This window comes from Podarcis muralis, chromosome 12, assembly GCF_964188315.1.
Source record: "Podarcis muralis chromosome 12, rPodMur119.hap1.1, whole genome shotgun sequence".
NCBI lineage: Eukaryota > Metazoa > Chordata > Lepidosauria > Squamata > Lacertidae > Podarcis > Podarcis muralis.
Window position 1 is genome coordinate 13,775,188 of NC_135666.1, and position 23,526 is coordinate 13,798,713.

A 23,526-nucleotide genomic window follows, 5' to 3' on the forward strand; every position below is an offset into this window, starting at 1 on the left:
CTGCCTATTGATATCAGGCAGGTGCCTTCACTGTATTCTTTTCAGCATCTGCTGATGACATTTTGACAAGCCTACCCAGACGTCTAAAAAGTTTGTACGAGTTTTAATTTAACTTTTTTATTATTCTACTGTGGTTTTAAATTAGGGTTGTGATTGCTTTAGTGATAATTTCGTTGTCTTATCTTTTTCTGTAAACTGATTTGAGGGGTTCTTTTCCACAATCAAATGGTATGTAAATTTTATGAAAGAAAGAATAACCAAACAAACGCCATAAAGGGAACATCAGCCTGACCTGAACCAGATCTATTAATGCTTATAGCTCAGCTGTTCTTTGCAGCCTTGAGGAGCTGATCTCCATACTCTTCCTTTTCTAGGAGCTGTCTTTTTAGTCTGAAGGCTGGGCCTCTTTCTTATTCTTAATTAGTAATTGCTTTGGGAGGCTGAAAATTTTGCCATTCGTTGATATTTTGTTGATATTATCTCATATGCAATGGATTGCTGAATTCTGTTTCCTTTCAGTTTATAGTCAGTTTATAGCCTTTGCTGAGAGTTACAACAAAGGGATGATGAACAGCGAAATGAAAACCGTCTGGAAAAGGAGCGCTAATAACTCTCTGAAAACCGGGGTAGGCGGGTGGGAAACAGTCACAAATAGAGAATTCCTGTATGGCTTTTGCGAAGAGGCTCCGTTCCCAGAGGGAACTACATTTCCCAGCGTCCCTTGCGGAGGACGAGTCAAACCGGCAAAGGGTCCCGAAGCTTGTGCAGGTTGCAACGAAGGTCCAGCAGGTGGCGCTGCCGTTTCTAAGGCCCGAAACAGCCGCCGCGCCAAGATGGCGGCGCCCATGAGGTGCAACGCTTGAGGGGGGAGAGAGGCCTGGTTTGTGTACACCGGCAGAGGCCATGAAGCGGGCGGCCCCAAATGTCCAGGCGCGCGGCAAGAGGCGAGGGCGGCAGAAGCAGAAGGCCGGGAATCTGCAGAAACTGGGGCTGGCGGTGCGGGAGTTCGTGGCGGCTGCCGGGGGACCCGAGGGCGGCCTCGGCCTCCCCTCGACGCCTCTGCAGGAGCCGCCGGGGTCGAGCAGCCGCAAGAACCGCCGGGAGCTGCGTCGAGAGAAGCGCAAGTTGAAACGGAGCCGGCGGCGGCGTCTCCTGAACGGCGGTGAGGCGGTGGAAAATCCCCGGCCTCCTCCTTCGGCAGCGCCAGCTGGGAAGAAAGAGGAGAAGAAGAAGAAGAAGAAGCAGGTTTCCTTGCCGGCCCCGGAGCCAGAGAAGCGCCTCCTCCCCGCCACTGCCGAGACCCCTCGAAAGAAACCCGGGAAGGCCTCTCCTTCGGCCTCGGCCCTGGCGCGCAAGCGAGCCTTGCTGGCGGCCAACGAGGAGGAGGAGCGGGAGATCCGGCGGCTGGAGCGGCAGCTGGGGCTCGGCAAGCGTCGCAAGAAGAAGAAGCAGCAGCCGCTGGAAGGGCTGGCGGAGGAGGCAGCGGCCTTGCCTCCCAGCTTCGCCAGGGACGGGTTGGGTTACGTGCTGGGAGCCCTGGAGACAGGGACCCCCTTCTCCGGCCTGTACGAGAGCAGCGAGGGGGAAGGAGAGGAAGAAGGAATGGGGCCGGAGGAAGAGGGAGGAGAGGGGCTGAGGGACGATGAGGAGGTGGGCCTGGAAGAAGAGGCCGAGGAGGAGGATTTCGCTCTGGAAGAAGACCCAAGAAGCTCAGGAGAATCCAGTGGCGAAGGAGAAAGCGAGAATGAAGAAGAAGAAAGGAGATGCCCTGGCCTAAGGAGCCCAGAGTCTGGAGCCGAGGAACCCACCTCTCCTGGAGAGCAGGATGAGGTCTGTTTAAAAAAAAAATTGGGAGGATGTTTAGGGGGTCTGTGTGTACCCATACTTAGTGAGATAGACATGGGTCATAGCTCAGTGGGAGTACATCTGCTTTACAATCAGAAGGTACTTGGTTAACTTCCCGGCATCTCCAGGTCAGGCTGAAAGAAACACCTGGAGGCCTGCCGCTATATGGCCCAATGTTCAAACTTGGTATCAGGCAACTCCCTGTGTTTCCTAAGACATACCTTTAACAAGTGCACAGCAACACGCTTTCCCCTTGGAGAGCAGCAGCTAATCTGAGCTTCCCAATGAGCGTACCTTTCCAACGTCCATAAGTTAGGAAACCTACATTTGTCACAGTCACCTTTTACATTTTTAGGTACAGATGCCAATGTTAAAATATGAAGATTTTTACCACGTTGGCTATCGCATTGTCACAGAGCATTTGTTCCCCACCTTTCGCAATATCAGTGTGCCAAACGTTCACATCAATGGTTTACATTATAGTAAAATATACAGAACAGGTTCCTTTTCATCCATAAATCACATGAGATCTCAATATTCAGCCATTTTCTCAAATATTAAATTATTTAATTAATACATTGTCTGTTTTTTTCTTTTCCTTCTTAAAGAATCCTTCCCAAGATGCTACAAAGTATATTCCCCCACATATGCGAAGGTCTGAAGAGACAATAGATGCCCCAAAAAGGGAAGAATTGGAAAGGCTGAGGAAAACACTGAAGGGCCTAATTAACAGGTAGTATTTTAATTTTGTTATTTTATTAAATGTCTCTAGCACCCTTCATCTGAGGATCACAAGCCGGTTTACAATGTAAAAATGCAGAAATATATAACATAGTAACAAACAAAAACAATACCCCCCCAAACACAGTTTAAAAGGCCAGAGATTGTTTTATTAGCCAAAGACCAGTGAGAAGAGGAATGTTTTTGCTTGGTGCCTAAAGGTATGTAATGAAGGCAAGCCTTCTTGGGGAGAGTATTCCACAAATGGGGAGCCACCTCAGAAAAGGCCTGTTGCCACCCTCTGGACCTCCAGACAAGAAGAAGTATCTCAAATGATGATTACAGGACAGTTTGTATGGGGAGTATTGAAATTTTCCTTACAGGAATCAGCCAAGACAGCACATTTAAGGACTTCTATCTTGCCCTACTGGGGACGCGGGTGGCGCTGTGGGTAAAAGCCTCAGTGCCTAGGGCTTGCCGATCGAAAGGTCAGCGGTTCGAATCCCCGCGGCGGGGTGAGCTCCCGCTGCTCGGTCCCAGCGCCTGCCAACCTAGCAGTTCAAAAGCACCCCCGGGTGCAAGTAGATAAATAGGGACCGCTTACTAGCGGGAAGGTAAACGGCGTTTCCGTGTGCTGCGCTGGCTCGCCAGATGCAGCTTTGTCACGCTGGCCACGTGACCCGGAAGTGTCTCTGGACAGCGCTGACCCCGGCCTCTTAAGTGAGATGGGCGCACAACCCTAGAGTCTGTCAAGACTGGCCCGTACGGGCAGGGGTACCTTTATCTTTACCTTTAACTTGCCCTACTGCAGTTTTTACTTGTTGCTCCAAGTATTATTGTCATCACTTTGTGTTCAGTTAGGGAAAGAAAGGCAGGAAATAAAGCAAGCAAATTGAGCTGAATGGCCTATCAGTTTTTCCTCAAATGGACAAAAGTGTTTTTATAAATATATACTTTAAGCACCCATGAACACACATTTTGAAATACATTTCATATGACTGGATGTTAAAATGAAACAGAACATTAAAGCTAACATTTAACTTTATTTCCATATGATTTATTTTCCGCTAGGTTGAGTGAACCAAATTTAGCCTCTATAAGTGGGCAGTTGGAGGAGCTCTACATGGTGAACAGTAGAAAAGATATGAATGAAACGTTGACAGATATCCTTATCAGTGCTTGCGTTACAGAATCCGCAATGCCTTCCAGGCTGGTGATGGAACATGTGCTTTTAGTTAGCATCCTTCATCGGACAGTGGGAATTGAGGTAATTTTTCTGAATCTTCCCCATTGTTGAGTAGCACAGTAATAAAGGAACTTTTCTACTATGCCTTTCCTTTGGAGTCTACTAATAATTTCATGATGCTTCGGTCATTTTAGATTTTATGATACTTGGTTTTTTAAAAAACAATGTCATACCAGGTGCTGTTAAGCAGAATGGTAGAATATGAATAAAGTCGTTATTTCAGAAAATATTCATTAAGTAGTACTTCACAACTTTGTGATGAAAAAGCCAAGGATCTTTGCATGTTGACCACAGAGAAAAGCAACGTTTGCAAATTTCACTCTGTGTGTTCTGTAGTAATGATTTGTTTGCCATAGTTCTATTAAAACTAATAGGAAGTTTGACACTGGTTTCTAGGAGCCTGGAGTGCATGTTCTGATTTCCAGCCATTTCTGAAAAGGGGCGTTTGTTATGAAGGACCACAGTTAATCACTTCTCTCTCTGGCCTTACTTTTTACAATTCTGCCCACCTCCCCACAAAAAGACTCACACATGTACACACACACACACACACACACACACACACCTGCAACTTCAGGAATATGCTTCATGAATCTGATGGTCAAGGAAAGCTTATGTCAAGGAAACAAATTTGTTGGTCTTTAAGGTGCCCCAAGGCTCTTTGTTGTTTTTGCTACACAATAGTATGTATAGCTACTTATTGTAGTATAGCTACTTACTGAAAAGGGGGCATTTGTTTAAACAAAGGAGCACTTCAGTTTTTCTGTAATCAACCAATACCCATAATTAATTGAATAATATTTGTAGAAAGAGAGGTTCATTAGTATTTCTTTGTTGAATCACATCTTTTCCCTCAGGAAAGCAAACTTGAAATGACCTCAAGGGCACTTACTATAACAAAACAATAAGCTGCTGTTGGCAGTCTGAAAGTCAGCACGGTGGCGTGGCTAAAATGTTGGACTAGGGATGGTGAGACCTGACAAGGCATAGGGGTGTGTGACTTGCTCCTTTGCATTAAAGGTAAAGGACCCCTGACAGTTAAGTCCAGTCGCGAACGACTCGGGGGTTGCATCACTCAACTCGCTTTATTGGCCAAGGGAGCCGATATTTGTCCGCAGACAGTTTTTTCCGGGTCATGTGGCCAGCATAACTAAGCTGCTTCTGTTGAAACCAGAGCAGTGCACGGAAATGCTGTTTACCTTCCTGCCGGGGTAGTACCTATTTATCTACTTTGACGTGCTTTCAAACTGCTAGGTTGGCAGGAGCTGGGACCAAACAACAAGAGCTCACCCCGTCGCAGGGATTTGAACCGCCAACCGTCTGATCAGCATGCCCAAGGCTCAGTGGTTTACACCACATTATCAGTGTGCAAATTTTCTGCAGTCACACATTCATTTTAATAACTGACCTGCCCTGTGTACAGGAGCATCACCATCCATTGCAATCTAAGGCTGTTTTCAAAAGTGGTGCTTAAGTGGACTTTGTGCTTCTCTGTGAATTATATTGAACAGCTACACTTGTTCTTTCTTAATCACCTTGATATAGCTCATTAGCATTTGCAAGGGTGTCCTGCCAAACTAAAATTCATTCAGATATCACTTGTGAAACAGTCTTGAGTGAAAGGACTTGTCTGTGTAATGCAGCCTAATGCAGTGATTAGTAATCTTATGCTAGCACAGCAGCTAATAATATATATTATTATATATGACTTTTAAATTGCTGGTCAGCAAATTTTAGGACTACAACATTAGTTATACATTGTTGGCTTTCTGTTTTAAAGTGTTTAAATGGTCAGCAGCTCATGGATCATGTTTGTGTGTTAAATGTTCCAGGTTGGTGCTCACTTTTTGGAAACTGTGGTGCGGAAATTTGATGAAGTCTACAAAAGTGAAGCTGAAGGGAAAGAATGCGAGAACCTCCTTATCTTAATTGCTCATTTGTATAACTTTTATGTAGTGCATTCACTGCTGATCTTCGACATCTTAAAGAAGCTTGTTAGCACTTTTTCTGAAAAGGATATTGAACTAATTCTGCTGCTGCTGAAAAATGTAGGCTTTTCCTTGAGGAAAGATGATGCTTTGGCCCTCAAAGAACTTATCACGGAGGCCCAGAAAAAAGCAAACGCAGTAGGAAAGCAATTCCAGGACCAGTCAAGGGTATGAATGCCTTTTTAAAGTACCTTTTTGGGGTAACTTTTTCATCAAAATGTGGTATCCCATGCTTTCTGGGATGGAAAGAATCTGTCAGCGGAACAAGGGGCGAGACATTTTTTGACAATTTTTTCTTCATCCTCTAGAGTAGATTTGGGGGGCACTGTGGGGGAAGGAATCCCTAAAAATCCTCTTCAACCAGCCCTTTGGCTGATTAACATGCAATTCTCTTTTAAATGTGTTGTGGGAAGGGGGGTTGTTGATTTGGTTTTTGTTCTTACATTTGTTATGTATTTTGTGTTTTTTATGTTGTGAACTGTGCCGAGATCTGCAGATGAAGGGCAGTATACAAATTTAATAAATAATAGTAATAATCACCTCCCTCTCCCTGTTCCATCAGCAGACAGGAAGCACTGAATACCACCCTAAATCAGAGTTTGGTAGGAACTTTAGTATCCCTATATTTTCCCAACACCACTTGCACTATGCTATGATGTGTTGGGCATTATCTGGAAAACTTACAAACTAGAGCTTCTTCAGTTCTAAATTAATCAGTCAAACATTTGATTTTGTTTGACACATTTAAAAATTGGTCTTAGCGCTGGGTATAAAACTTTGGTTCTAGTCCATTTTTTTATGCTACAGATCTTTGCCGTTTTAGGTACTGGAACAATAATGCAGACTTACTGTCTTTCTCTAAAGGTTTGTTTCATGTTGGAGACCATGCTGGCACTAAAAAACAATGACATGAGAAAAATCCCTGGGTACGATCCAGAGCCGGCTGAGAAACTAAGGAAGCTGCAGAGGACACTGGTAAACTCCATGAAAAACCATATTGCCATGTTTCTTCCATACACTGTGAACAAAGACTTGAGTATTAGCAAAAGCTGCTACTAACATCCTGGGGCTTAGGAGCTCCTTATGTAGAACAGTTGACTGTCTTAGCGCAACAAGGTTTGGTTTTCAGTATGAGCATTGGCTGCTGAGTTTACCAGTGGTTCAAAAAGAGGAGCACTTTCAGTTCAAGTAAGCCACAGCCTGGGTTTCCATCATATCTGCTGCCAGATGTAACTGGATGACATCTAATTAGGCTGACAACTAGGTACAAAACCCTTTATTTAAAAAATCTTCTGACATAGCATTCTTCCTTTCTGTAAGACTCATAATAGCAGTTCTGGAAAAGAAGCTCAACTTCGAGTGTCATTGGAATCTCTCCTAACTGCTGAACAAGTTGGTCGGTGGTGGATTGTTGGATCGTCATGGAGCGGAGCGCCAATGATTGACAGCACCAGCAACCAAATGCAACCAATGCTAACTGTGGGAAAGGTAAATGTGACCCTCCCTATTAACGTCACTCTGGAAGTGTGTCTTAAGACAGACTCCCAAAGAATAGTCTTGCTCTAGGGATTCTTAATGAGCATAAATGAAGGTATTTGTGGTTGTGCTTAGAAATTTATTCCTTTCAAAATCTGTTCAAAGGTACAGACAAAAATAATTTTATTTGTATGCCGCCTTTCCATAGTTAAAATCAAGCTCAAGGCGGCTTACAACATGAAAAAAAGTAGGAAAGGGGGCTTCACGTTGGAAAACTGGTGCTGGGCTGCGAGCAAGTTCCAGATCAAATCCTTGTTGCTGCTTTTTCTTCAAAACAATAATACAGTGGTACCTTGGTTTACGAACTTAATCCGTTCCAGAAGTCCGTTCTTAAACCAAAGCATTCTTAAACCAAGGCATGCTTTCCCATAGCAGCAGGGGACTCAATTTACAAACTGAACACACTCAACAGGAAACGGCACATGTTCTGCTTCCAAGTAAAAGTTCACAAACCAAAACACTTACTTCCGGGTTTGCAGTGTTCTTAATCCAAGTTGTTCATAAACTAAGCTGTTCTTAAACCAAGGTACCACTGTACCCATTTTAATCACACTTCAAAAAGTATGAATAACATACTATCTAGTTTGGCCCTGAGGATTACATTTTGAAAATACCTGGGTTTCTTCACTTCCTGAGAAAGTTATGTAGCTTGAAAGCGAAACATTTGACTTCGCCCATATTCCTGATGAAGTTGTTACCAGACTGTTTGAAATTACGAAATTCATCCGCGATATTAAGAGTTTGTGAAATGTTAAGTTTTCAACCCTTTCCCCTACTCAGGTGAGTTCGAAGATTCTGGAGCTTGCTCGTAAGCAAAGAATGAACACAGATATTAGGAGGAATATATTTTGTATCTTGATGACTAGCGAAGACTTTTTGGATGCCTTTGAAAAACTTTTAAAGTAAGTAGTCACCAGGGTAGGATGATTTCAGAAACTTAAGCCACTGTTTGGATGTGAAATACCTTTCTTGTGCATAAGAACTGGCAAAGTCACTAGCTGGAGCAAGTGTACATTCTGCCTGGTGCAAACCCGAAACAGTTAGAAACATTCTTACAATGCAATGCATTTTTATTCAGAAGTAAAATATTCAATGGATCTTACTTTCAAGTAATTGTGCATAGTATTGAAACCTAAGATATAATCCCATTTTTGAAAAAGAGCTTGCTTCATAGAGGGAGAAAATAATTTTTTTGCACCTTTTTGTGAATTTAGGCCTGTTAACTGAAATCAGATGGCCGGTCTTGATGGTTTGCTTAAAGTGTTGCCTGATGGATGTAAAAAAAAACACCTTAATGTTCCTTTAATGGCTGTGGATGTTCTCCTGAATGGGCAATCTATCTGCAGGGGGTGGGATCTCAAGCTAGTGCTCTGCAGGGTGAAGGGGACAGCATGAAAGTGAGAGGTTGAATTTGAAGAGGAGAGTTTTAGCTTGGGTGAGCTAAACTGGAGCAGCCTTGTGTGTGGCTGCGCTGACAGCTTTCTGAGGTCTGATGGACTTGCTGTCTGCCTGTTTCCCGTAAGCTCTTTTTGTAAACTTTAAATTAAATGATTTTTTAAAAATCACAAATTTCTCTCATCCAAAGGCAGGTGCCCACACTTGCTGGGTCAAGGATTCTTTATCCTTTATCAAGAAAGGCTAGCAGATGCCTTTAACAGGCTCCACTTGCTCAGCAGCTTGAATATAAATAAATAAATTTCTAAGTACATATCTGTGCAAGTGAGGGACCTGTCCCTCAAGCCTGGAAGAAGACTCGAGTACTTGATAGTGAGGACAAATAGGTTTCTCGGTAAGACAAACTGATTCTTGGACCCTGTCAAAATGAAATGAAACCCTATTGTGCCGCTCCTGGAAACTTTTGCCATGCGCAAAGCAGAGAGTGCATTAACACTGGGGTCTGGAATATGAGCTGTTATTACAAACTGGGACCTAGTGTAACTCAAACCAACATGAGAAGAACAAGACTCCCAAGGAATGTGAGGCAATCCTGAAAGTGAGCCTGGAGGTTGCATGGCAGGAGATGAGGGTCGTGAGTAATCATCAGCTGCAATGGGTCAAGGTTGACCCAGAAATCCAGCTTCTTAAAGCTCTTAGTCGTGGGTGGGATGAACGAGCAGCTGAGGGATTGTCTGCTCAGGAGCCTGTCAGCAGTGATGAGAATAAAAAAGCTGGAAACTTTTAGTAAAGCTGCTGGGGAAAAGCTCTGCCACAGTTGTGCAAGATAAAATGCTCTCCACACAGGAAGTGAGTGGTTTGCAGAGAAACCAGCAGGAGCCTTCAGCCATGAGCAAGAACAACCTCTTCTTAAGCCTCTTATCACCTCTTCTCTGTGCCATGAAAGTTTAAATGGGTTGGACCAGGCCCTTAAATTTGCACACCCCAGAGGCAACACCATACAGTGGGAATAATTCAGAAGCCTGAAAGTCAGGGAAGTAAACTGATGGAGAAGCTTAGTAAAGGTAAAGGGACACCTGACCATTAGGTCCAGTCGTGACCAACTCTGGGGTTGTGGCGCTCATCTCGCTTTATTGGCTGAGGGAGCCGGCGTACAGCTTCCGGGTCATGTGGCCAGCATGACTAAGCCACTTCTGGCGAACCAGAGCAGCGCACGGAAACGCCGTTTACCTTCCTGCCAGAGCGGTACTTATTTATCTACTTGCACTTTGACGTGCTTTCGAACTGCTAGGTTGGCAGGAGCAGGGACCGAGCAACAGGAGCTCACCCCGTCATGGGGATTCGAACTGCCGACCTTCTGATCGGCAAGTCCTAGGCTCTGTGGTTTAACCCACAGTGCCACCCGCGGTCCTCATGGAGAAGCTTATCTGCCTCTATTAGAGATCCTGTCCACTACCACTGGGGGCATGGGAGGAGAGGAAGATTTCATGGCAGCTCCCTGGAGCGAAGTCAGTCTTAGTGGAATATTGCTCCTAGATAAAGCCATATTGTAATGGAACAGGATTCAGTGCATGTGTAGTAAAAAGCGGAAGGGGTAACAAATCTGCAGGAGATTCATGAGCCTGGCCCATTACAATTCCTGCTGAACAACTCAGGGGTTTCTTGGCAAAGAACTATTCACTGCGAGACTGTTTGACATTCACATGTTCCTTATGGAAGCATGCTTAGAAATGGCTTGCCAAGCAGGCGTAAAAGCTACAGACATTTGAGTGCTATGGAGCCCTTGGGCAAGGTGTGTTGTGTCAGTAGAGTGGTGTGTTTGGAATCAGCTGTTTTAGTATCTTCCCTACTTCAGGGATTTGGGGTGCCTAGGTAGAAATGCTTTACAAATGTTAGCTGCCAAGCTGCTTGTTCAATTCGGGTGGGGAGGTAGGTATCACTTTTTGGTGCTTGAGTGCACTGACAAATTAGGTAAATAGCAAGAGTAAACCTCACCCTGCTTTTGTTGCTGAAATGCCATTCATCTCAGAAGTCTTCCTAATGTAATGGAGGACAGAGGAGGAACTGCTTATGATTAAGGATTTTATGATTCATGTTCTGAGAAACGGAGCCAAACGAGGGCCTGTGTAGGAATGCTCTGGGGGCCTTGTTACTGGTTGGAAATTCTTTTTTGTCTAGAGAAGTAAATATAATTGGTGTGGAAATATTCTGTTATGTAAATAACTAATCATGGTTCACTTGTATGTTTTTGGCTACTTGCTAACTTCTCCAGTTCTCTGTTCCCGAGAGAACTTTCAGCCAGGAGCTATTTAATGGTAGCTGAACCACTTTTGAGAGAGGGGATGGTATGAGTTTGTCCATCTATCTGATTACTGTAAATGGTCTGTCTTTATGGCTTTCCCTAAAGTGTCCCCTGATGGGATCTGACAAAAGCGCCTTAATGTTCCTATAATGGCTATGAATGTTCTCTTGAATGGGCAATCTACCTGCAGGGGGTGGGGTCCAAAACCAGGACTCCGCAGGGTGTATACATATGAGGGAGGGTGGGAGAGAAAAGGTCATTTGAATTTAGAGATGAGACCTGGGATTTTTAGCTAGAGTTGTCTAAATTGAGATAAAGCCTCAGAAGGAGGTGCTCTCTGGGATCTGATGCAACATTTGCAGGTTTGCTGCCCAGTGGACTGCCTGTTACTGTCCAATATGCTTTGCTTGTATATTAACTAAAACATATACTATAATGACACAACACAAGTCTCCAGTGCTCTTTCATATGTAATGTTGGTCCCAGAGTTTATCACTGCTCAAGAAAGCGGCAAGAATCTTCCATTTGAACAAGTAGGCAGCAACATTATTTAAGATTCTGATGTAGGAGTAGACCCTACGTCTGAAAAGATGAGAAACAATTGCCACTCAGAAAAGCAAAATATCTCTTTAAAGGGTGTGTGAGAGAGAGGCTGCTTTTTGCCTTAAATTATAGGCAAATAGCACACTTACCAAGTGAAGGAATCCTTTTCTGTTTAAACCCAATCAGAGAAAGCCCAAACAATGAAGCACTTGAAAGAGTGAATATGGAAGCTCAATCAAGTTTCTTAGTTGGAGAGTGCCTAGTAGGAACACATTTCTATGCACCCTTGTTGTGTGCTTGTGAGGTTTCTTGAAAATTTAAGACCCACTAACCATCTCAGCTGCAGGTGGCTTAAATTAAACTCAAATTTTTTTTACAAAAACATTATTACTGTAAGCAAGCATATGTGCACAAATGTAACGGGAGGTCCCATAGACCCCACTATCTAAAATTAAATTCAGCTATGAATCATTGTTGTGTATGAAATGTGAGGTACTCACTTCATGGATTTCAGTGGGCTTTCAGCTGCATCTTCAGGTTAAAGGCCACCTGTCATAAACATTTGAACAATGGTACTAAATCCTGTGGAATAAATATATGAGAACCTTAGTGTTCTGGCATCCACATATCTCCCTATGTTCATTCTCAGCTCTTAGGTCAGGAATTGCCAATATTTTATACTCTGTGGGCACACCTGCAAACTGAAGAAACTTGTGGGCACCTCAACCAAGCACAATTTATTATATTGGCTACAAAAGGATGCTTCTTTCAAGCATAATTTCAGCGGGGGAGTGGTGTGTGACAGGGAGGGTCTCATGTGATAGGGAGAGCACCATTGGTGACCCTTGCCGCTAGCTACAGAAATTAGTTGCATTACTTCTGATCCTCTTGACTAATAACATCTTGTGGGGCGATCAGTGGCATTGTTTGCTACAAATTGCACATTATTGTTCCATTGACTTCACTGAAAAGTGGCTTGGTGTAAAATGAAGCATTTTATCTATACCTTAGCAAAATCAGGCCATCCCAGCCATGTAGATGAAAGCCTCATTTTGAAAGGATGCAAATTTTGTGCTTGACACTCTCTGCATTATAATATTAAGCATTTTTCATTTTAATTGGCTTTAGTGCTGCCAAGCATTTGACAGCTCTGGAATCTAAATCAGACTTATTTGACAGAACAGGTACAGCACAAGTTAAGACTATTCCTTGCCAACAGCGTCTTAATCCTCTGCGTGGTCCAGCTCTGTGAGTAAGGAGGCCGTTCAGTCCTGCCAGACTTTTTGCTGAGACAGCCAGTGGGAACTCATTAATGCTGATTATATTTTTGTAATTAGGTTGGTTGAAATCCCCAACACCCTCAATTAGGAATTGGAAAAACTTGAGAGGGTAGTTTTTCCTTCGGTCACTCACTAGCAATTTCTTAATTCAGAATAGCTTGGCCTCCCCTCAGCCTGGTGCTTTGGGCTACAGCTCTCATCAGCCCCAGGAAGGACATCTGGTTGTAGATAACCCAGATTTTTGTAAAACAGAGGCCAAACATAAAATTGTAGAGTTGCTAGGGACCCTGAGCATCATCCAGTCCAAGCCCCTGCAATGCAGGAATTTGCAACTGTCCTATATGAGATTCAAACCTGCAACCTTGTTGTTAGCAGCACCACACTCCTATCTACAACTGAGCTATCTACATATTGTCATACAAAGGGATGCCCTCTCCCAATTCCTTTGCACACCACTGCATTCAAAGATGGATCGTAGTCCTACCTACCCTTCCTATCAAGACTTTTCTCTTTATAAAAAAATTAGTAATCGTTCCACAACTGTATGTTATGCAAAGCACACAGTCAAGAATGCTTTCTTTTCCAGAAACCCACGGTATGGATCTTGTTGTCCATATATTATTGAAATCATTATGCAGAATACACTGCAATGAAGAAACTGGTTTGGCATAAACTATTTAGATCCTTTTTTTTTTTTTTAACTTGATGCGTAATGGATTGAGTTCGAGTCAAGAATGAATTGGGTGGCAGTAACTCTTCCATTTTATGGTAGTTCAGCCTAAACATTCAGGAAATGGAATTTACATAATGGCAATTGATGTTTTAGGCTTAGGCTGAAAGATCAGCAGGAGAGAGAGATTGTCCATGTCCTCATAGACTGTTGCCTGCAAGAGAAGACTTATAACCCCTTCTATGCATATTTGTCTGCCAAGTTTTGCGAATATGAAAAGCGATTCCAGGTAAGCTGAGAACTTGTCTTTCTCTTTACTGGTTGCACCTTTTAAATTTCTGGGAATGAAAGTGGTGTTATCAAATGGTAATATATGGTAGTTAAATACATGACTGCTAAATGTAATAGCTGCATTTATGTAGAAAATACGTTTCGGGTAGGGGAGCCATAACCCTTCCATATTGCTTGTAAAGCCAAACAACAGCATTGTCTCAGAAAGGAACCACAGCTTAGTGATGGATTGTATGGGAAATATTTCAGAGTCATTCCCTGCCATATCCATTTAAATGATTTGGAACACATGAAAGTAGACAGAGAGCGAGAGAGCGCGCAAATACACATTCTGGGACCAGTGTGCTCCAGTGTTTAAATTAACCCTCAATTCTGTATTTAGTAAGGGACAGTCTCTCATGACAAGGGCACCATAAGGCAGGAACCTGTAGCTGGAGGCATAAGAGACGCTGTCTGCCCTTTCACACAAATTACCCTCCCTCTCCCCTCTGTCCTCTTTCTCCTTGAAGCAACTGCAAGGGAAGGAATGACTGATGATGCAAGCGTCAGGGAGAGGACAAATCCATTCTCTAGCAAAGCATGGTCTGCATGATCTCTCCTCCTTTCCAAGGAGGCCAGACCAGAAGAAAAAGCAAAAAAAAAAAAAAAAAGGGGGGGGGAGATAAAAAGGGAAGATCTATCTCCTGTACCCTACTCTCTTCCACTACTGATCCTCCAACTACTTTACGTCTAAAAGTTCCTCTCTGGAGTCAGAGGCTATCACTATTTGGCCTGTCAGAATGTACTGCACATAACTTACAATGCTGCAACAAGTAATTAACTGCACAAAGTGATCCTACCTTATATTGATGATTTGGGGTGGGGAGGGGGAGGTCAGCTGGTGAAGCTAGCACCATATCCTGTGACCTGCCATAATACCTTGGGGAAGGTGGGTAGCTTTGATTGCAGTGGAGGAGAATGAATTGTGCCAATCCCTGAGCTGGGATAGGGTTGTGCCAGTTTCTGGGACATGTCCAGGGGAAATAAAGAGGCTTAGATTTAGTGCCCCTGTGCCCACCCCAGCGTTCCCCGCTTTACCTCGTAAGCTTTCTGAAGGCAGGGCAGGGTCCTCCAGTGATACAAATGTCAACCTGCTAGTGTTACCTTCCTCTCTGCTTGCAGAGCAGCACTTAGATTGCCTTTTGAGGGCCCTCAAGCAGCTTACCTGTGAGAATAGGATTGTTAATAAACAGGCTTTTCTCTTTTTTATTTTTTTTAAACCAGATGACATTCCAGTTCAGTATGTGGGATAAAATAAGAGATTTGGGGAACCTGTCCACTACTGCTGTATCAAATTTAGTTAATCTCTTGGCTCATCTGTTGAAGACTAAGTCTCTGTCCCTCACTGTTTTCAAGGTAAGCAAAACTCTTCTTGTTGTTGTTGTTTTGAAAAACTCTACTTTTAGATCTCCTGATGGACTCGTGCATAATGTGCATGTTCTTTGGTATGTAACGTCACCTAACAAGCAAGGCAAAGCAAATGGTTATTCTATGGGGGGAAATCTCGGTTTGCAACAGTATCCATGCAGGAGTACCCAGGGTGATGCTGTTTCATGAAATCTTTCCCACTTCTTTGTTAATTGGCCAGTATGTGCAATAAACAGATGTCTTTTTGCGTTGAATTCACAATTAAGCTTTAGATCCCATTGTGAGCTGAGCTCTCTGGAATTATTAATGACTGTTCTTTTGGTAATAGTGTACAGGTGATTTATTTAATACTAATAACATTAGCATTTTCATGACAGCTTAATAGCTTGAGAGTGTCTTAAGAGTTTTTGACATTTCATTGCTTTTTAACTAGGTAATTGAATTCAGTGAATTAGACAAGCCAAAAGTCCACTTCTTACGACAAGTACTGTCTGCACTGTTCTTGAAAACAGATCCAGAAGAACTGAACCACATCTTTGGAAAGTAAGTCATCCTAGGGGTTCCAGGTGGAATTTGCCAAACCATCATTTTAATGATAAAAGGGGTTCTGTCTCAGATAGTGTTAGAAACTAAGATATGAAAGCTGGGAGCTAAACGGCACCTTATACCTAGGATATGAGCGCAACAACAGAATGTCTAGGTGCACTTTTTAAAAACAAGAATACAAAGCTGAAAGTGAATGAACTGCAGCTAAAATAGTATCTTCATTTTCCACATGGTCTAGTCCTTCACCTTCCCACCCCCCAATATTCTTAAGAGGGTCTCTTCTCCAGTCTTCAAAGAGTAGCTGGACGTGGGGATGCAGAAAAAGGTCCTCCTTTCCTTCCACTCTGCAGTTTTAATCTGAAATCTTAGGTGTAGTCCTGCTCCCAGAGCTCAGAAAACTGCTTGCGCTAATGAAATTCCCTGTCGCAAAATGCACCTTGAAGAATGGGAGTTTCAAACACTGGTATCAGGTAAAGGTAAAGGGATCCCTGACCATTAGGTCCAGTTGTGGCCGACTCTGGGGTTGCAGCACTCATCTCGCTTTATTGGCCGAGGGAGCCGGTGTACAGCTTCTGGGTCATGTGGCCAGCATGACTAAGCCACTTCTGGTGAACCAGAGCGGCGCACGGAAACGCCGTTTATCTTCCCACTGGAGCGGTACCTATTTATCTACTTGCACTTTGATGTGCTTTTGAACTGCTATGTGGGCAGGAGCAGGGACCGAGCAACGGGAGCTCACCCCGTCGCAGGGATTCGAACCTCCGACCTTCTGATTGGCAAGTCCTAGGCTCTGTGGTTTAACCCACAGCGCCACCCACATACCCTGGTCTCAGGTAGAATTTGTCAAACCATCACCTTACTGTCAAAAAGGGGTTCTGTCTTTTCTCCCCATTATTGTAGCTTAACTGGAACTAGAAGCTGGAACATTTCAGTTCTGCTGCAGAGCCCTAATGTGGTTTTCCTTATGGTGTCACCAGCCTAGCCATACAATGCCCCAGAATATTTTGTAAGGCTCTATCCTGCTTGCCTGGCTGTACCCTATTAGTGATGTAACATTGCCCTAAAGAAAACACAGGGTTGGTTAACTTGCAGTTCTTTGTGCTTTTCCAGGTTGGCTGACAACCCAAAATTGGGAATGCTGCATGAAGGCTTGAAGCTTTTCCTCACCCATTTCTTGCTGAAGAATAATCAAGCTCACAAAAATGTTGAAGAAGCCACTTTGCTAAAAGAGAGAATTGAACTATTGACTAGGACTTTGAAAGCAAAAGAATCTAAATTAAAATTATAGTGTTAGGTCCAATAATTTTTATTTATGGGAAATGCAGACTTAATGGGGGCTGGGAATGACTTGAATTGGATGGTCTTTCATAAACAGCAGACTTCATGTTCTGATCAGTTCCTTCACAATAATGTGGAGCTGGACGAGGTTTGATATTCAAACTGGCTAGTATTTATTATCCTTCTGTTAAAAGACAAAACACAGTCACTAGTGAAGTCTATTATTATCTATACAGTGTATTTTTGAAAATAAAAGTTTTGTACCCTTGCATTTTAATGTAGCATTTGAACTTCTTTTTAAAAATTCAGCTATGCGGGTGGTATTGCCACATCATGTTTATAGTGCTAATTTAAATTCTTCATTCTCATGCCAGTCGGTTGTCACTCCCCACTCCCCCAATTCATTCTACTAAAATTTTGATAGCTAATGCAAACAGTACATTGAATGTCTCTCTGACAGTCCATTCACTATTGTTATTGAAATCAGTGCAGAAACTAACATTGCTACTCCATGTTACCCACTCCAAATACTTTGGAAGTCCCCCCCCCCTTGAAAGTTCCTTTCTATGTAGTCAAACACTTTTTATACATACAAAAAAACCCCATTACTTTCCCTTACTAAATTCCATAGAAGCCAAATGTAAGATGAGGGCAAATGTCGGCTGTCACCTTATGGATTACATTTGCTTAAACTGAAGTTTTTGCTAGGGCGTCACAGTTCTCAGGTCCATTTGCTGCATTTTCTTCTGCCTGTGCTTACACAGAAGCTGATCAAGAGTAGCTTCTTAAGGACAAAAATCAAAATGGTAGCCACACTTTCCCCATGCAGCAAAAGCAACAGAAACATGTGCCTCCTTAAAGACTATGAAATTCATTGTGTGTGCAAAACAAAAGCTTTTTGCTGCAGTAGCTTTATTAGTTTTAAAGTGCCACTAATTATTGATTTTGGTTACTGTCCACAAATCTATGACCTCATCAAATCGAGCTGAGTAAAATAATAATAAGCAAGCCAAGTGGATTTTTTACTTTACAGCAGGGGTTCTTAACCTGTGGTCCATGGATCTCTAGGGGTTCATATACCAGGTGCAAAAAAATGACTTTTCCATTGGGATTAAATAAATTGTATACAGAATTTTATGTGCATATGCATTTTTCTGGGGTCCATAGCTTTCATCAGATTCTCAAAAGGGGTTTGTGACCCAAAAAGAACCAATGCTTTACATTGTCACTTAAGTTTCATGAGTCAGTGTATCTTGCCAGACCTTCCAAACACAGGATAAGAAAAGGCAATACATTGTTTGGAGTATTTGTGAAAGAATCGCTCAACCAGTTCATTTGGTAAATTGAATGTCCATGTAACAAAAATTAGGTCTTCGCTTGTCTTGTGTATACTATGAAACAAGTGTGTGGAACTTCTAACCCTTTAGATGTCATTGAACTGCAACTCATTTATGAATCTCTTTCAATGAGGCATGCCAAAGTACGCTAATCTTGAAATACAATAAAAACCATCTACAAAACAACTATGCATATAAAAACAATTTCAAATAAATTCAGATACTGACAAGATAAGATTCAGTACTTAGAAGTCTTGTTGAAGGACAGGTCTTGTTAAAGAAGCAAGTATTCAGCAGGCACCAAAAATAAAAGATGGAATTAAATATAGAATTGCAGTACGACTTCAGTTTTATATTTCCTATTGTGGGGTGAAGAGATGGGTTGTAACTGTTTTGGGCTGTAACTGTCATCCCTGACCATCAACCATGCTGCCTGGGACCCTGGGACTTGTTCTCCAACAGCATATGGAGAACATCAGGTTGGCTCTCCCTATGGATAAGAATTCCCTGTGGCCAAGGGAAATGTGGCTTCAAATCCCTGTATGTTTGTAAAGCTTGCTATATGTCCCTGGACCCAACAGTCTATCCTGTCTCAGAGACTTATTGTAAGAATAATGAGGAGCTAACTACCAGAGTTGCACAACACATTTAAAGCAGTATCGTACCACCCTAAATAGCTATGGCTTCTCCCAAATAATCCTGGGAACTGTATTTTGTCAAGGGTGCCGAAGGTTTTCAGTACACCCTTATTCCCATCTCAGAGCTCCAGTTTCCAGAGTGGTTTAACAGTCAATCTCTCTTTCCAGGGTATTTATTGTGGGATAGCCAGCCTCACATAACCAACATGCTTAAGTCTAATTAATGTATGAAGGGGTTAAAACCATAGAGTAAGCTGTCATGCCAGGCTTAGCTCACCTTGGGAGGGACTAGGTAGTCAAGCCTTTATTCACCCTCCCATCTAAAAGAGAAGCTCAAGGTGTGAGGAGGCCTTGACTGCCTGCTGCAACTTAAGACTGCTTGGCTCTTACAAGACACTCTTCAGTTCCTATACCAAGGGTCAGCACACTACGGCCTGGGGACCAGATATGGCCCCCCAGGCTCATAAATCTGACCCTGCCACCCACTTGGTCAGTCCCCTCATGCTGCAGACGCCTCACCGCATGGGGACTGACTTCCACAATGCTGGCACGGCTTCTGTGTGGGCGGCAACACTGGCGCAGCTTCGGATTGGCTGCAGGAAGCTCCTGCAGCCAATCTGAAGCGTGGATGCCTCTGGGCAGGTGCCACTGCTAACATGGCTTCAGATTGGCTGCAGGAAGTTCCTGCAGCCAATCCGAAGCCTCGCCACCCGCGCACTGAGGTAAACCCAGCATGGCCATGGACAGGGAGGCCGGCGGGCGGGTGGCAGGTCTGGGCCGTGCCATGGGCATCGTGACGGGCATGTCATGGGGCTTCAGCCGGGGCTTGGCACGCCTGCTGGCCCTGCGCCTGGCACCCACCTCGGAGCTGCTGCTGGTGGCGCGCTCGGTGGCCGCGCTGGAGCAGCTGGAGGGACTACAACTGCCCTGCCCAGCACGGGGTCAGCAGGCACAACCTGCCCGCCAACCTGGCCGTGGACAGCGGGCTGCAGCAGTACACGTTGCCTGGGAGCTCCGTGAGGACTGGCCAATGGAGCAGCTGCTGCTTGTCAACAACGCCAGTGAGTGGGCAGCGCCAAGACGCATTCCTGAGCATGTGCAGAGTGCATTCCTCCTCCAGGTCCTGAGGCAGCTGCGGGACCAGTTTGCAGGGTATTTATATTTTTCAAAATATAGTCCGGCCCCCAACAAGGTCTGAGGGACAGTGGACCAGCCCTCTGATGAAAAAGTTTGCTGACCCCTGTCCTTTACCAATAATTTAGGAACTTGCACCACTGTAACTAAGGCCCAGTGATGGCCAAACATGGCCCTCCTGCTGTTTTGGGACTACAACTCCCATCATCCCTAGCTAACAGGGCCAGTGGTCAGGGATGATGGGAACTGTTGTCCCAAAACAGCTGGAGGGCCAAGTTTGGCTATCACTGAACTAAGCCAAGTTTTACTGCCTCTGCAACTTTTTCTGAATCCTTCATGGGAAGGCACATGAATTTGACCGTTGGAGAGTTTGTAAGTAAACCACTTTTAACTTACCCAAAGTGTGGTCTTTTTTTCTATGCTAGAGGAAGGGGGGAACTAGTTTTTATACCGCCCTTCATCATAAAATCTCAGGGTGGTTCACAGAATAAAATATTTTGTGATTTTAAATCTGCTGGGGTTTCCTCACCAAAGAGTACTTGCCCCAAGCTGGATCTTGGCATCCAGGAATTATTCTTCCTATATTTTATTTTTTACTTGCACCAACATTTATTAATTGTCTTTGACCGTGGAGGCAGATCATAGCCATCGTGGCTAGTAGCCATTGGTAGCATTATCTTCCATGAAATAAAAGGTTCCAAACGTTTGCTTTTGGATGTTGTGCCACCATGCATTTATTTGCCTTTATACCTTGATACTTTGGAGGACACAAGTGAACGGAGACTCAGGCTGAAGCACAACAGTTGTCCTCCTCTGTGAAACTAACCTTTTGGGAAGCAAGGGCCATATTTTATGCTACCCATTTTAATTCAAATAATAAGTGTCCCTCAGACCTGGTCCAGGATGTAAGCATAATGTTTGATTAAAGACATAGTGCAGCTGTCAGTCGTACATTCCACACAGAGCTATTGTCGTGGATTGTAGCTTTTTTTAAAAGTCGGGGCAATGAGATGTTAAACCCACCATTCTGGTTTTTGGATCAGCGTTAACAGGAGAACACAAAGAAGTCTGTTTTGTAGCTTGAGAGAAAGTGTTACGTGGATAAATCACACACAATCCCCTTTGGCAGAGCTTTAACGCTGCAGCACCTGAAAAGAGCTGAGTTTCTGCAGAACTCTTTAGCATTATATTTTTTCCATTGTGCTGCATGAAAGGGGGAGGATGAGTTCGATATCAGCACTTCTCCACAAATGTGCAAGTGCGTCGGCGTGACAGCCAGGCTTTGCCTTGGCAACTTAATATTGTCCTCGAAACATCTGGAATCGTTTGATTTGCATTGTTCAAGAGAACTTGATCTGTTAAACTGTCAGAGGCTGGGAGTCCAAACAGTGCCAATCAAATACATATTGTCAGGGAAGATGCATGTGTTCAGTTTAACGCTAACATTCCCTATATCTCAATCCCACACTGGATTCCAGAACGTATATAGTTCTTTCCGCAAAAGCCCTCATTCGTGACATGGTATCCGAATGGACTTTGCCACAACTCTGCGACTGCTTTCTGTATAGAAGTAACGCTAAGGGCTGAAAGTATTTAATATTTTTACAAAATGTCAAAAGTGCTTAGTAACAGAAGGCTACAATTAGATTGTTGTTGTTGTTTAGTCGTTAAGTCGTGTCCGACTCTTCGTGACCCCATGGACCAGAGCACGCCAGGCACTTCTGTCCTCCACTGCCTCCCGCAGTTTGGTCAAACTCATGCTGGTAGCTTTGAGAACACTGTCCAACCAACTTGTCCTCTGTCGTCCCCTTCTCCTTGTGCCCTCCATCTTTCCTAACATCAGGGTCTTTTCCAGGGAGTCTTCTCTTCTCATGAGGTGGCCAAAGCCTTAGCTTCAGGATCTGTCCTTCCAGTGAGTACTCAGGGCTGATTTCCTTAAAAATGGATAGGTTTGATCTTCTTGCAGTCCATGGGACTCTCAAGAGTCTCCTCCAGCAGCATAATTCAAAAGCATCAATTCTTCGGCGATCAGCCTTCTTTATGGTCCAGCTTTCACTTCCATTCATCACTACTGGGAAAACCATAGCTTTTACTGTACTATACGGACCTTTACAATTAGGTAATTATTAGCTAATAGGTACATTAAAAACCAGGATGCACACAGCAGAAATAATGGCCTCTGGCTTAGATGGGGGAACCTCTGGCCTTCCCAGCATTGTTGGACTATAATTCCCATCATCTCTGGTCATTGACCAAGGCTGGTGAGAGTTGAGAGTCCAACAAGTTCTGGAGGGGGCACAGATCCCACACCACCAGACTTGGTTCATCTTTGATCTGATCCTGCAAAGTTCTTCTTTATGTTCTTAAGTCCAAAATAGCAGAGGTCACCAGAGCCCAGCATGAATAATGGCTGCACTGTTGACTTCAGACCACAAGCATTTGCCCTTACCACTGCGTGGCATATTATTTCTAAGAGGCCTTTGACAGTCTCCCAGTTTGTATGGTTTGTGATCAAGCATTTGCCCTGAGCCCACAGAGAACAAAGGTATGGGTGTTTTGTTTTTTATTTTAATATAGTATTGTTGATTTACAGGGTCCCAAAGGGGGCGTGGCCTGGTTGTAATCAAGTCACCGGTTCTAAAAGGTGGCTTTGAAATGGTGTTCCTATTATTGCACTTGACTGTATTTTCGTTTTTGTAGTGTAAAACAAACCAAGCAACATCTGGCAAGTGGGGAGGTCATGGTCTAAAATCACATTATTATTGTTCAATGTTGTGACATCAGATAGGTTTGTGGATATTTCAAATACAGATGCAACCACCTTTTTGCCCCAATAGATGGGGCTTACCATTTGTAGGGGACTCTTTTACCAGCTGTCACTTCTCACAATTTCAGATCTCCTAAACCTAAAGGCCCTTCTTTCCCATAAAGCTTAATTTACCTCTCGCCCCAGAGGCATATGAATCACACCTGCTTCTATAAAAACAGTTACTCTGCCACCAAAACCTGCTAGGATCTGCATTCTCACTTAAGTGAAACTGCAAGTATGCCACAGTAGCCTCCCTCTAGCATCGATCTGGGTGCTTACCCCCAAGAGTTGCCAACTTTTCAGTAAGCTTCTGCTACAATGACTTAAATGCCATTTTAATCTACAAAAACTAGCAGGTGATGTTTGTATCTATTAAGTGAACAGCTTTGCCCGCTAATTCCTGCAGATAAAGTGCTCTGTTAAAAAAGGAGCCTGCGGTTAGCCCAGGTACAGCAGACCTTTGGCCCTCCAGTTGTTGTTGGACTACAACTCCCATCATCCCTGACCATTGGCCATGCTGACTGGCACTGATGGGAGTTGGAGTGCAGCAATGTCTGGAGG

General features: G+C 43.7%; 1 protein-coding gene across 1 annotated transcript; it reads left to right on the plus strand.

The window, feature by feature from the left end:
* Positions 1 to 795: 795 nt before the first annotated feature.
* On the plus strand, positions 796 to 17,318 carry NOM1 (nucleolar protein with MIF4G domain 1). Its single transcript, XM_028750137.2, has 11 exons — positions 796 to 1,830; positions 2,454 to 2,578; positions 3,637 to 3,832; positions 5,644 to 5,967; positions 6,664 to 6,774; positions 7,120 to 7,287; positions 8,116 to 8,237; positions 13,682 to 13,814; positions 15,080 to 15,211; positions 15,657 to 15,766; positions 16,880 to 17,318. Exons 1-11 carry the CDS (start codon positions 904 to 906, stop codon positions 17,055 to 17,057), a joined length of 2,526 nt encoding a protein of 841 aa, XP_028605970.2. The 5' UTR covers positions 796 to 903; the 3' UTR covers positions 17,058 to 17,318.
* The last annotated feature ends 6,208 nt before the right edge of the window (positions 17,319 to 23,526 follow it).

Excerpts from the sequence above, each read along its gene's own strand:
- NOM1 (XM_028750137.2), top strand. The coding sequence starts at position 904 with ATGAAGCGGGCGGCCCCAAATGTCCAGGCGCGCGGCAAGAGGCGAGGG. Across the intron at positions 1,831-2,453 it reads CTCCTGGAGAGCAGGATGAG|AATCCTTCCCAAGATGCTAC; the intron begins GTCTGTTTAAAA and ends TCCTTCTTAAAG. Across the intron at positions 15,212-15,656 it reads TGTCCCTCACTGTTTTCAAG|GTAATTGAATTCAGTGAATT; the intron begins GTAAGCAAAACT and ends CTTTTTAACTAG.